This window comes from Spermophilus citellus, assembly GCF_964194105.1.
Source record: "Spermophilus citellus genome assembly, chromosome: 14".
NCBI lineage: Eukaryota > Metazoa > Chordata > Mammalia > Rodentia > Sciuridae > Spermophilus > Spermophilus citellus.
This window is the reverse complement of record NC_138194.1, coordinates 96,906,756-96,920,388: the sequence shown is the minus strand read 5'-3', so window position 1 is coordinate 96,920,388 and position 13,633 is coordinate 96,906,756. Positions and strand designations below refer to the sequence as shown.

At 54.7% G+C, this 13,633-nt stretch overlaps 1 protein-coding gene across 5 annotated transcripts in view; it reads left to right on the top strand.

Annotated features, from left to right (window-relative positions):
- Positions 1–5,223, top strand: part of ST3GAL1 (ST3 beta-galactoside alpha-2,3-sialyltransferase 1) — a 71,059-nt gene extending 65,836 nt beyond the window's left edge. For all 5 annotated transcript variants that reach the window (XM_081266734.1, XM_081266735.1, XM_081266738.1 and 2 more), the window contains exons 6-8: positions 1,129–1,174; positions 2,264–2,383; positions 3,954–5,223. In XM_081266734.1, the coding sequence (XP_081122860.1) occupies positions 1,129–1,174; positions 2,264–2,383; positions 3,954–4,127 (340 nt within the window). In that variant the 3' untranslated portion in view covers positions 4,128–5,223. The remainder of the gene's footprint in view (positions 1–1,128; positions 1,175–2,263; positions 2,384–3,953) is intronic.
- The last annotated feature ends 8,410 nt before the right edge of the window (positions 5,224–13,633 follow it).

Genomic DNA, 13,633 nt, shown 5'->3' with positions numbered 1-13,633 from the left:
CCACCTCCAACCTCTTCCACAAAGCCACAGGCGTCACCATCCTGCTGGGGACTCCTGAGTGGACCTCCAAGGTCCACTCCCCAGAGGCCCTGGACACTCGGGGTCCCCTGCTGCAAGGACTGCACACATGTTCAGTCCACCCCCACCACAGCTCTGGCCAGCTCCCAAGGGCCACAGCCGTTGCTCCAGGAACTGTAAAGTGGGCCTGCCCTGGGGCACGGGGTCAGGTGGGCCCTGTGGTTGCCGCCTCTGCCTCCCCAGGCAGGTACGCTGGGCCCGGAGCAGGGGCCAGCAGCAATGGCTCCTGGAGGGGAAGGGGCCCGTCTTCTGACCAGGCCCCACACCGGGCACTTGAAGCTTGGGATCGTCTTGATCCCATGCCATGGTCCTCCTTAGGTCCATTCTCCCAGGGAGGAAACAGGCTTTGGCCCGACCACATGCTCAAGATCAAACGTGACCCAGCGCCTGGGCAGCCATTTGGGTCCGATTCTGAGGCCTGAGCTCTTCTCAGGAGGGAGTAGATTCAATTTTCCTCCTTCCACATGCCGCCTGATCTCCTAAGAGCCAGGTCTCCTAGGAGCCGTTAGTGCCAGGAACTCGGGTTTCGGGAACTGCTTGGGCTGTCCATGCCCCCAGGGCTCCGGGAGCAGGAAAGAGTCCAGGGGCCTCAGCAGTGGTCTCCTGGCGGTGACCCCAGGCTCTGCGGAGTCAGCTGCAGTGGGTGGAGCCCTGGCTTCTGGTGCCCTTGACCTCCCAGGTGAGCAAGGCCAGCTGGGGCCACATCAGCCTGCGCCTGTCACCAGCCAGCAGCCCAGCTGCTGAGCACAGGTACTGTGGACCTCAAGGTCCAGGCCTCACGGGTCCCCCTGTGGTCCTTCAGCCTGTGCTGGGAACAAATCCCAGTCCTGACTGTTCTGGGAAACCCGCCACACAGTCCCCTGCTGAGCCAAGGCCGCCCCCTGGTATCACAGTGGGTCTGCTGCTGGCCGGGCCCCGCTGGGGCAGGGGAGGCACCTGTGGGATGGAGAGGCCCTCCTGGCCTTGCCTGCCCTGCTCGCCAGTGGACGCCCCGGGGCTGCAGGTGCTCCAGCTGCTCCCGCAGGCTAACAATCCTCTCCCCACCTGCAGCACCTACGTCCCTGTGCCCTCGAAGATCAAGGTGAAGCAGGACAAGGTGAGTGGACTCTGCCCCGTAGGCCGAGGGTTCCTGCTCAGCCCTGCGTTGCCGTGGTGCTGAGGCTGCCAGGACCCCAGCTCAGGCCGGTCAGACAGGCCTCAAAGTGGGGTCTTCAGAGCAGCAGCAGCAGAGATGGCAGTCTGCGGGCCACCCCAGACCTGCCCCAGAACCCGAGGAGTAGTCCGGGGTGTGGGCTGCATGAGGGCAGCTCCTGCCTTCCCCGAGCAGCTCTGAGCCGAGCCCCAGCTGGCTCCGTCTTTCCAGGGGGCTTCCTGTGCCGACTTGACACAGGTAAAGGGCAAAAGAAGGAAGAAAGCCAAGTGCCCTCTGCAGGCCCTTCACACACACGTCACATTGAAGTAGGCTCAGAGAGGTCCCTAACCTGATCAGGGACACACAGCTAGCTGGTGAGAGGGCTAGGACTGAGGTCTCCCTGCTCCTCCAACACCCTGCCCTGTGCCTGCCCTGAGGGGAAACCACCAGGAGTCTGTAGGGAGGGAGAACAGAGGGCCTCCCAGAGGTGGCAGCAACTGGAAGCCAGACTGAGAGATGAACTGCCCTCCAGAGACTGCAGACCTCCCTTCCAGTCCAGTCCCGGAGGCAGCATTAGGCTCCCTGGACGTGCACAGCTCTGTTGCCTGAGAAGTCCCCCCATGTCCTCACGGTGGCCTGACACTGATCCCTCGCGTTGGTCATGTGCCTCCCTGAGCCTCGGTTTCCTCATCTGTGGCAGGAGGAGAGGGAAACCACCATCCGGGCCACTGAAGGGTCAGAATGAGCCCCACGGTGCCAGGCAGAGCAGCCACGCGGGGTCCTGGTTCCTCTCCTGCTGTTTCCTGGGACCCCTTCTGTGGGAGGCCTCCGCTCTCACTCCTGGGCCTCCTTGGGTGTTTATCTAATGTCACCTTCTCTCCCAGCTCTGTGGCCCTTCAGCACCACCTCACAGTATAGGCAGGGTCCATCCTTCCCACCAGCATGTGAGCAAGCCCTCTCCAGGGCCATGTCCCCCTGACCACGATGGTGTTGGCCAGTAGCACTCGTGGCCTTTGCTGACCAGAGCCCCTTGGGGCCCGACCTCACCCACAGATCCTCATCTACCACCCGGCCTTCATCAAGTACGTCTTCGACAGCTGGCTCCAGGGCCACGGGCGGTACCCGTCCACTGGCATCCTCTCAGTCATCTTCTCCATGCACATCTGTGACGAGGTAGGCCCCTGGGGACGAGGGCTGCCCTGGCACAGTCCTGAGAGAGGTGGGTGGAGGGTGGGCCACCAGCTCCTCATGGCTCAGATTCCATGTCTCCACGTGGCCCGTGAGACCTGCCTCCTGGGGAATGGCGGGGGGGACGGCCCTCTGTGAGGTGGTCCTCAGGAGTGAGGGTTCTGGTCCATTCTGGATATGGGCCAAGGCAGCCCGAGGACGGGTGGTGGACCCTCATACTCGAGTGGACTCTGGGAGGGACACTTGGCTGACTCATGGCCGTGACCTCAGGTGCTCCTGAAGACTGTGCAGCCCAGGCAGCACCCGGGCACATCCCGGCCCAGATGCACTGGAAGCGGGAGCCGGGTGCCCACAGGTGCCCTCCACCAAGGCTGAGGACCAATGACCTTGTGGAGCTGTCTGCCCACCTGGGTCCGGGTGTCCAACTGGCCGAGGAGCAGGACCTGGGGCCACATCTGCCCTCCTCCTCAGCCCTGGGTTCACGTCCCTGCTTGTCATATACAACCCATGCCCACCCCCAGCCCGCCTAGTCCCTGGCTGGAATCCCAGGGAGTGTCCTGAGGGGCAGGTTCCCCGTGTCCCGTCCCCTGGGGCTGCCCACCCCCCGCTCCAGCCAGCTGCTTCCAGCCCAGGGTCCTGCTCAGCTCCTCTCCCGTCTGCCCTCCTGTCAGCCTGGGTCCGTGGGGAACTTACTGAGAAGCTGCACGTGCAGCAGAGCTGTCCCCTCCCCTCAAACCTGTCCTCCAGGCCAGATGGAGCGTCCTCTCCCTGGAGGACCCACCTGGCCCCTTCCTACTCACTTGCCAAGACCCAGTTCCAGTGTCTCCACCTCAGAGGGGCATCCTCCGCCCCTGGGTCCTGGGTCCTGCCTCCTCTGTGCCGTGGGAGCCCTGAGCTCAGCCCTGGTCCCTCCAAGGAGCTCAGCTGATGACAACATAAGCTACAAACTCCCAGGAATCTGAGGCTGACTCCCATGTCACCTGTCCGGTGGCTTCAGAGAGAGGGCCACCCAGCTCTGACACATCCAGCCAGCGCTGGGCATGGGAGGCCTGCTCACTAGTGCTTACCACATGTGGGGGCCACGCCTCTGGCCAGCAAGGGCCCCAGACCAGGAGATGTTGGCCTCCCCTCGGGCGAGGAGCCCTTCCTGTCACCTGCCTCCTGTGACCACCATTCCTGGCCCATTTTCCAGATGAGGAAAGTGAGGTGCAGAGAAGGGACCCGACACACCCAGGGCCAGCCGGGTCAGGAGCCCCTGCCTGGCTCTGAGCCCACTCTCCACTGCCCCTGCCCAGGCCCTGGAGCGTGGAGAAGGGGTCGCCCTGGCGAGGGTTGCCCTCAGGTCACCCACCTGCCGTCCCTCCCGAGGCCTCCAGGCTGCTCTGGACTGAGTTTTGCTTGATTTGCTTTGTGTTTGTCGAGCCCCTGGGGACCCGGAGAAGGATTTCTAGAATCTCTGGATATCCACTGTGATGAGGGGTTCAGGGTGGGCTCCCTTGCCTGGAGTCTCTGCTCCAGGTCCTGTGTCTCATCTTACCTTCACTTTGCCCCCCAGGTGGACTTGTATGGCTTTGGGGCAGACAGCAAGGGGAACTGGCACCACTACTGGGAGAACAACCCATCAGCAGGGGCTTTCCGCAAGACAGGGGTGCATGATGCCGATTTTGAGTCCAACGTGACAGCCACCTTGGCAGCCATCAACAAAATCCGGATCTTTAAGGGGAGATGACATTGCGAAGGGATCAGGACGCACACACGTGGCACCTCGATTTCCAGCCTCGGCATCTTGCTGGAGTCTCTCCCTTCCCGGAGCCCCCAGGGCCAGCCTGACGGTGTTCCCAGGGCCGGGCACAGCCTCCTGCACCCCATTTTCAGCAGCAGCTACCCAGCAGGGTTGCCCACTCTGCCAGGGCCCCAGAGCGAGGCTTAGAACCTGTCCCAGGTGGGAGCAGCCCCTCTGCTGCCCTGAGCTGGGGGAGCTGGGAGGTGCTGGGAGGCTCAGTCTGCAAGTGAAAATTATTTTGGCTCCTGGGGTGGAGGGGACCAAGGTCAAAGACCCCCTACTGTAAAAGACAGGTGACCCCTGGGAAGGTGGGAAGAGGCTGGCCAGGCCTGACTCTCTGACTCGTACTGGGATGCGTGAGTGACGGCTACCTCTAGGCCAGAGCCCCACTGGGCCCTGCCAGCACTGGGGCGAGACCTGCCTTGTGCACGAAGCCTGGCCTCTCGACCTGCCCTCTCGTCCTGCCATCCCTTCCTGAAGCTCACTGAGGATGGCCGGGACAGGCCTCTGACACTGGAGGTCGTCACAGCTGCTTGGCCACCGGTTTCCCACGGGCACAGACACCTCTTCCCAAACTCTTCCCTGGAGTGACCAATCTCCGCGGTTCTGATCGTGGCTGAGAGCAGACCTGACCGCGTCCATGTGCCTTTGTACTGGGGAAAATGCAAGCACGGCTGAAGAGACCCAGGGCCCCACACGAGGTGGGCACTCCCAGCCACCCCCTGGCTCCACGGCGGGGACTCGTGTTCTGGTTTATGAGGGATGACACTCGGCCACCGGTCATCCACCAAGGAGTGTCCACTCTAGTTTCCATGGACTACTGGGTTTGGTGCCTGTTTCCCCAGGGCCTGGGCTCCGGGCCAGTTATGCTGGCCGCCTTCTTGGTGTCCTGGGGTAGAATGGGGTACCCACGGATGGGCCACCTGCACATACCTCACCTCCTCACTCCTCGTCACTCTCCCGCCTCGCGGCCTCCTGATTATTTATTGATGGGTTTCTTAATTCAGCTGTCCGCACGCAGCTGCGACCCCCCTGGGTTTCCACAGATTAAAGGAAGGGCCTGGGAGTCCTCGGACGTGAGTGGCTGGGGGCCAGGTTGGGGGCCCGCGGTGGGCGGCCCAGGGTCATGTTGGTGGAGTGTGGAAGTCCCCTCCTGCCTCCCCGCTCGCACCCCGTCCTCCTTCCCACCCAACTCAGTCTCAGGACAGGCCACTCCCAGCTCAATGAAACCTCCCTGGGGCTGGAGGGGGAAGCCACAGGGGACAGTGACTGTTGGCTGCAGTTACTGATGCCCCATCAGAAAACCACTTTTCCCATGGAAGACATTTCCTAAAGGCCAGTGCTGCTCTGGGGGGTCCGTGCCCCTGTGGAGCAGGAAGACTGTAGTCATGGCAGCCACAGGGCCCACTCTCCCCAGCTCAGGGGGAGGGAAGAATCACAGGACACTGGGGGCCTCTGTCAGGAGCCACATGTGGCTTCAGGCCATTCACAAGGGTCCTCAGAAATTGCACACTGACTGTGATTTTCCCAAGTCTGCATAGGAGTATTTTGGGATGGGAGAGTTTCTGTACCCTTAATAGACACTCAAGATTCGGGATCCAGAAGGTGGTTTGGTTTTGTTTTGTTTTGTTTTTAAAAATCTGTTTAAGCTTTAAAATCTTCCCATATTTGAGACTCTATCCTTGGGTAAAGGGTGGTCAGTCACCCTGAGGCCTGGGTGCATCTTCTGAGGCTAGAGGTCACAGTCATGTGGTGTAAAGAACTCACAGATGCTTATAGGTCGCTGATCCACCCCAGGGACAAACTGGAGACAGGTAGGCCCTGGTGCAGAGAGGAGCGCTGACTCCCGGGCCCCGCCTGACCATCTCCCTAAAGTTTGGGTGTTCAGGTGACAGGTTCAGGCTGACAGGCTACCTCCTGGGTTCTACTGCGTAAGAGCAGGTCCCAGAGCTGCAGCCCGCCCGCATCTGGGCTGGATGCCGCCTGGGTCGCTAGTCTGGTGGCCATCTGCTCTCTCCTTCCCTCCCTCCCATGAGAGTATTCAGCTGCAAGTGACCTCCAGCCCACAGGTTCAGCTCTTCATTTTACAGATGAGCAAAGCAGGGCCCAGAGAGGGGATGTGACTAGGAAAAGTGCCCCTGTTGTAAGAGCCCAAGTCCAAGAGTTGGAGCAAGAGCAGGACCTTGTTGGCTCCGTGTTTAAAATGCAGACCCTTCTTTGTCTCTCTGGCTGAGCAGTGGGTACCTAGCCACATGGCAGCCAGTCACATGGCCAGAATGCAATGCTCTGATTGGGCCTGGGGTGAGGATGGCCGAGAAGCAGATCTTTCCACCTGCAGGTGAACAGACTCTTCTGTGTCCACCAGAGGCAGCGTTTACTGCAAGTGCTCCTCAGGGGGTGGAAAGCAGCCCTGGGCTTGCGGGGGAGCAGGGGGCTCCTGCCTGCAGCACACACAGTGAACCCGAAGCCACCGAGGTGGGGCCACGAGATCTCAGCAGCCTCCAGTCCTTCAGGGGCCCCAGCGAGCCAGCCCCTGACCTGCTAGTGATTTGCATTACATCCCTGCCCATGTCCACTGCTAGGAAAAGGAGAGGTCTGCAGCCTTTGGCTCCCTGGAGGAGCACAGGACAGAGAAGCAATTCTGAGAAGCAACATTTTGAAACAGGGTTTGTCCAGCAGACCATGCGGGGGCTGGGCTTAGGGGGCGGAGTCAGGAAGCCAGGCAGGGAGCATGGTCGGGCCAGGGACATTATCCTGTAAAGGGCACGTTGAGGAATTCTGTGCTGTGGCATCAGAAGGGCCCTAGAAGCCAATCCTACCTCCATGTGAACCGGGCCTCTGGGTCAAAGGTGGAACAGAACCAGAGAGAGCATTCAGACTGGCTCCCGTGCTTCTCTGTTCCCCTCGAGGCAGCGTGAGAACAAGGAGCCCCCCCCACACCTGCTGTGATGGAACCCGCTTCTCCAGGGACACCAGCTCTGCATGGCCACTGTCCAGCCATTAGAGGGCCCGATGCCTATCGTGTCCTCAGGAACCAGCAGCAGTCCCCTATTTAATATCATGGTGTCCAGGGTGGACTTCTAGTCTGTGGCCACGTGCCCTGAGCTGCTCATCCCCACTGTGGCCTGGGCTAGCCAGTTTTGAAGTTGTCAGCACCCTCCCTATTTGTCACAAGGTCCCTGATCTGTGTCCCCAAACCTGACACCCAGGAGGAGACGTCAGGGCCGCTCTTGGGAGGCCTCAGCCCAGCAGAGTGCCCCCAGCCTCTTCCCTTCCTAACAGCCCACCAGCCTCCAGCTCCTGGTCGCCTCAGGACCCCAACCCCAGCTCAGCTCTACCTGGTACCAAGTTGCCCTCAGCTGCCCCCCTGCCAGGGGCCCAGGGCCAGGACGGTAGCTTTAATCTCCCTGCATCAGGAGCTGTCCACAGGGGTGGGCGTGGGGTCCCACCTCTGGGGATTCCTTCAGCCCTGGCCCACTCCCCTTAAAGCCAAAGCTGATCGAGCACTTTCTCCTTTGCCATCTCCTCCCTTGCTTGTTGGTGATTTAAATCTCGCTCCCCTCCCGGCGCGCCCTCCGTGTTGATTTTGCCAGAGCAGTGAGTGACCTGGATGCACCTGAGTGACCTGACGTTGGCGAGTCTGTCTCTCAGCCCCTGCTCGGTTTTATTTATTGTGGAATATTCCCAATGATCCGAATTGAAGTGAATAAAAAAGAGCTATTTTATTGTTTGGCTGTGGTGGGTGCTTTTCTTCCGCGTCCTGACTTGGTCCTCGCCCGATGTTTCCATTCCCTAGAACTTTCCAGTCCTGAGTGGTTGGAGGTTTCATCTCCGGGAGCCTCCTGGGTCATTTCTGTCACATGTGGAGAGAGACTAGGGAGACAGAGCCAGCGTCAGGGCTGGACTCAGCTGTGACACTCCCTGCTCTGTGACAACGAGTCTCCTAGCCTCCAGAGCCTGTGGTTGTCCCATCTGTCAGTGTCACCCCTGGGGCAAGGGGCCAAAAGCAAAGGGGCCTCCCCAGCGGGCACAAGCCCACTGCTCTGCGTATTCGCTGGGTCCAGGGGCCTAACATGGCTGAGGTAATGTCTATCTGTCGCCCACAGAGACAGGCACATGGACATGAGTTGGGTCTAAAGTTGGCACAAACCTCCCATTTCAGTTTTTTTTAATTGATCCAGAAACCCAGTAGTAGCCCCTGCATGTGAAATTACTGTGAATGTTAATGATACCTCCACTGGGGGGCCTCAAGTTTGCACACCCACTTCCTGGGCATGACCTTGAATTCTCCCCACAGCCTGCCAGGGCTGGCCACGGTGGAGGCAGAGGCGGGGCGCAGACCCAGCTTCCTCGGCAGCCAGCTGCCACACGCTCCCCTGTGTTCGGCAACAGGCCTTTTCCCAAGTTTTCTAGACGTGGGCATATGGTGCTCCTCCGAAGGCAGCCCCAGATACCAGGCGGCCAAGCAGCCCAGGGCCACTTCCTAGCTTGCAAGTTGCTGCAAGTTGCTTAACCTGTCTGTGCCTGACCTTAAATTGGGGGTGACATAGCGTCTACATGAAAACACACATTGAAGATTAAATGAGCTAGCACACATGGAGGGTGTAGACAGAGCTTGGTTCACACTGTTACTGAACAAAAGAGGGGCCAAGAAGGAGCAAGGGTCCTGCCTGCCTGAGTTGACCCCACCCCTCCCTTCCTGCATATCCTTGTGCTGCCCCTGCAGGGCTGGGGCCACCATGTTACCTCTGCACCTTCTGCAAGTGACTTCCTCAGCTCTGAGATCCTTTCTGCCTTTCTCCCATCACTCCTGTCCACGAACCCCGCCCCCCACCCCAGGGCGCTGCTCTCCCCAGTTGTTCACAGGCCGCCTCTCCCCTCACTTCAGAGACAGTGCATCATATCAATAGACTTAAAAACAAGAATCACATGATCCCCTCAATAGGTGCAGAAAAAGCACTTGACAACATACAGCACATCTTCATGTTCAAAACACTAGAAAAACTAAGGATAGTAGGAACACACCTCAACATTGTAAAAGCTATATGTGCTAAACCCAAGGCCAACATCATTTTAAGTGGAGAAAAATTGAAAGCATTCCTGCTAAAAACTGGAACAAGACAAGGATGTCATCTTTCACCACTTCTATGCAACATCATCCTTGAAACTCTAGCCAGAATAATTAGACAGAAGAAAGAAATTAAAGGGATACAAATAGGTAAAGAAGAACTCAAACTATCACTATTTGCTGATGACATGATTCTATATCTAGAAGATCAAAAAAAATCCCACCAGAAAACTTCTAGAACTAATAAATGAATTCAGCCAAGTAGCAGGATATAGAATCAACTCCCATAAATCAAATGCATTCCTATACATCACGATGAATCCACTAAAAGAGAAATTAGAAAAACTCCATTCACAATAGTCTCAAAAAAAAATCCTGGGAATCAATCTAACAAAAGAGATGAAAGACCTCTACAATGAAAACTACAGAACACTAAAGAAAGAAATTGAAGAAAACCTCAGAAGATGGAAAGATTTCCTATGCTCTTGGATAGGCAGAATGAATATTGTCAAAATGGCCATACAGCCAAAAGTGTTATACAGATTTAATGCAAATCCTATCAAAATCCCAGTGACATTCTTCATAGAATTAGAAAAATCAATCATAAAATTTATTTGGAAAAATAAGAGACCCAGAATATCTAAAGCAATCCTTAGTAAGAAAAGTGAAGCAGGAGGCAAAAAAATATCAGACCTTAAACTATACTACAGAGCTATAGTACACATGAAAACATACATTGAAGATTAAATGAGCTAGCACACGTGGAGGGAGTAGACAGAGCTTGGTTCACACTGTTAACCAAGTGTAAAACAGCATGATATTGGCACCAAAATAGACTTGTAGAACAATGGTACCGAATAGAGGACACAGAGACAAACCCACATAAATATGGCTATATCACACTAGACAAAGGTGCCAAAAACATTCACTGGAGAAAAGATAGACTATTCAACAAATGGTGCTGGCAAAACTGGAAATCCATATGTAGCAAAATGAAATTAAACCTCTATCTCTCACCCTGCACAAAAATCAACTTGAAGAGGATAAAAGATTTAGGCACTTAGATCAGAGACCCTGCGCCTAATAGAAGAAAAAATAGGCCCAAATCTTCACCATGACAACCTAGGATCTGACTTCCTAAACAAGACCCCTAAAATGCAAGAAGTAAATCAAGAATTAATAAATGGTATGAATTCAAATTTAAAAGCTTTTTCTCAGCAAAGGAAACAATTAATAAAGTGAGGAGAAAGCCTACAGATTGGGAGAAAATCTTTACCTCATGCACCTCCAATAAAGCATTAATCTCTAGATATATAAAGAACTCAAAAAACTCAACACTCAATACACAAATAACACAATCAATAAATGGGCTAAGGAACTGAACAGACACTTCACAAAAGAAGAAATACAATTGATCAACAAATATATGAAAAAGTGTTTAACATCTCTAGCAATTAGAGAAATGCAAATCAAAACTACACTAAGATTTCATCTCACTCCTGTCAGAATGGCAATCATCAAGAATACAGGCAACAATAAATGTTGGTGAGGATGTGGGGGAAAGGTACACTCATACATTGCTGGTGGGACTGCAAATTGGTGCAACCACTCTGGAAAGCAGTATGGAGATTCCTCAGAAAATTGGGAATGGAACCACCATTTGACCCAGCTATCCCACTCCTTGGTTTATAGCCAAGGGACTTAAAATCAGCATACTATAATGACGCAGCCACATCAATGTCTATAGCACCTCAATTCACAATAGCTACACTATGGAACCAACCTAGGTGTCCCTCAATAGATGAATGGATAAAGAATATGTGGTATATATACTCAATGGAATATTACTCAGCTTTAAAGAAGAGTTAAATTATGGCAGTTGCCAGTAAATGGTTAGAGTTGGAGAACATCATGCTGAGCAAAATATGCCAATCCCACAAAACCAAAGGCCAATGTTTTCTCTAATATGCAGATGCTAATTAACAATAAGGCAGGGGGGCACTAGGGAAGAAAGCATTACCTTAGATTAGGTAGAAGTAAGTTATGGGAGGGGAGGGGAGGGGATGTGGGAGTAGGAATGATAGTAGAACGAAACAGACATTATTACTGTATGTATATATGTGACTGCATGACCAATATGATTCTACAACATGTACACTCAGAAAAATAAGAAATTGTATCCATCTATTTATGACATATCAAAATGAATGAACGCATTCTACTGTCATGTGTAACTAACTAAAATAAATTTTAAAAATTTAAAAAGAGAAAAAGAAAAAAGACAAGCTTCCCCATCAGCTCCTTTTTGGCCTCACATTACAGCTGCAATACAGGAAAGTGTCCACAAGGTGGCAACACACTGCAGTTGTTCCCACTGGGTAGCTCTGCAGGTGCCCAGCTGCCTGGCCCCTGCACATCCCAGGGAGTCCCAGGATGGGAAGGGATTAGCCTGGCAAGCCTTGAGCATCTAAAGACATTCCTCCAGGACTCTCCAGGCACCTCCTGCACACATTAGCCAAAGCCGCCACTTACCTGCTTCTGCACACCCCAACTGTCACAAACAGACCCTCCAGGGAACTGGTCCTGGGAAACCTGGGAATACCCGTGGTCTGTCTTCCACATATGCTCAGTTGTTCAGCAAAGAACTAATGGACTAAGAAGAAGTTTCTGAGTCGGTGTTTCCTAATTGTCCTTTTGTGTAAGGATTTGACAGTGTGCGCAGGGACTGCAGAGAGAGAGTGGGAGCCACCTGCTCTCCCCCAAGGCTCTGGCCCACTGTTTTCCATACAGGCTCCTCCCTCCCCCCTTTCCTTTTTTCTCGGGGCTGCTGATTTTCCAGTGTTTAAGACAAGCCTCCTATGCCACTGCCCGAGAGTGGCTCCCCAGGATGCACACAGCCTGCCTGACTGCTGTGGCCGTGTCCTCTGCACCCAGCCTGGGGCCTTCCCAGTTGTCCTTGGAATGCCTCTGGCACTTGGATTATCCATTCTGCCATCCACTAATGATCCTCTTGTCACCAGTAGAAACTACATACTCAGTCAGCTTTCGTATCCACGTGTGTTCTTGTACTTAGCTAACTGTAGAGTGAAAATATGTTTGCAAGAGTTTGCCTTTACTGAACAGGTGCAGATTTTTCTTGTCCTTACCCCCTAGGCGACACAGTTCAACAACTCTTGATGGAGCATTTCCACTGTGTGTTGTATGATAAGGGATGGAGAGATGATTTAAAGTCCAGTTTGTGAATAGGTTCCATGCATCCTCAGGCGGATCTTGACACCCTCAGGGGGTCCTGGAATCAACCCCCTGCTGATTCAGAGGGACATCTGTACTCAGAGCCTATCCCTTACTAAAGGTCTGTGGTCATCCGAGGCCCAGCAGGCCTATGCTTTAGGGGACCTGGGCAGGAAATGCCCAACTGGTTCCTGGGACCCCCTCTGCTGTCTGGGGAGGGTCTGGTCCTTTGCCCACTTCACTCAGCACCTCGGAGGTCAAGTTCAACTACCAGAACCTCAACATATCCACCTGGGAGGATCCCAGTGATGTGTTTATTGGCCCAGCCACACCCTCTCCTTCCAGTGCCCATCACCGGGCAGGTCCAAGCCCTCAGCCCCAGAGAGCTCCGTGAGGCCTCTTCTTCCACGGTCAGAAGTCGAAGCCCTCCTGATCCTCTCCAGCTGGACTTTGGTTTCTCACCGAATCCACAAATTCCTGGTCATCTACTGCTCAGACACTGGTTGCTACATGACTTCCTAGTATTTTATTGGCACTCAGTTCCAATCCTATGGACTGAATTGTAGCCCAGCTCCAACCTGGGTGGGACTGGAGATGAGGCCTCTGGGAGTTAATTAGGGCTCGAGGAGGGGTGGGCCTTCATGATGGGATTAGTACCCTTGTAAGAGGAAAGCCACAGCTTTCTGCAATCGGGAAGAGGGTTCTCACCAGAACCCAAACTTCCTGGCTTCCTGACCTGAGATTTCCGTCCTCCAGAAGTCTGGGAAAATTACGTCCTGCTGTGTAGGCACCCACCTGTGCTAGTTTGTTATGGCACACAGGGACCCAGGGTTCTCAGGGAAGCCCAGCTCAGGTCAGTTTTTGGAAGCAGAACACCCCCTGTTCTTCCAGCCAATTGACCTGGTGACCACAGGCTTGAGGCTGCGTTTGTGAATAGAGAAGCCAGTTCCATTGGATGTGATAAAGAGAAGGGGCATACACGGTTTGGTGCCACTCTAAGCCACATGCTCCAGTTCAGTTGGAGCCAGAGAATGCTCAGCGCCCATGAAGAAGGATCACCTTCCCACCAGCTCAGAGCCTGTGGGGACAAACCCCCACTGCTTAGAGACTGAGGTCTGGGCCTTGCTGGGCTGTAGATCTGGAAGCCCTGGGT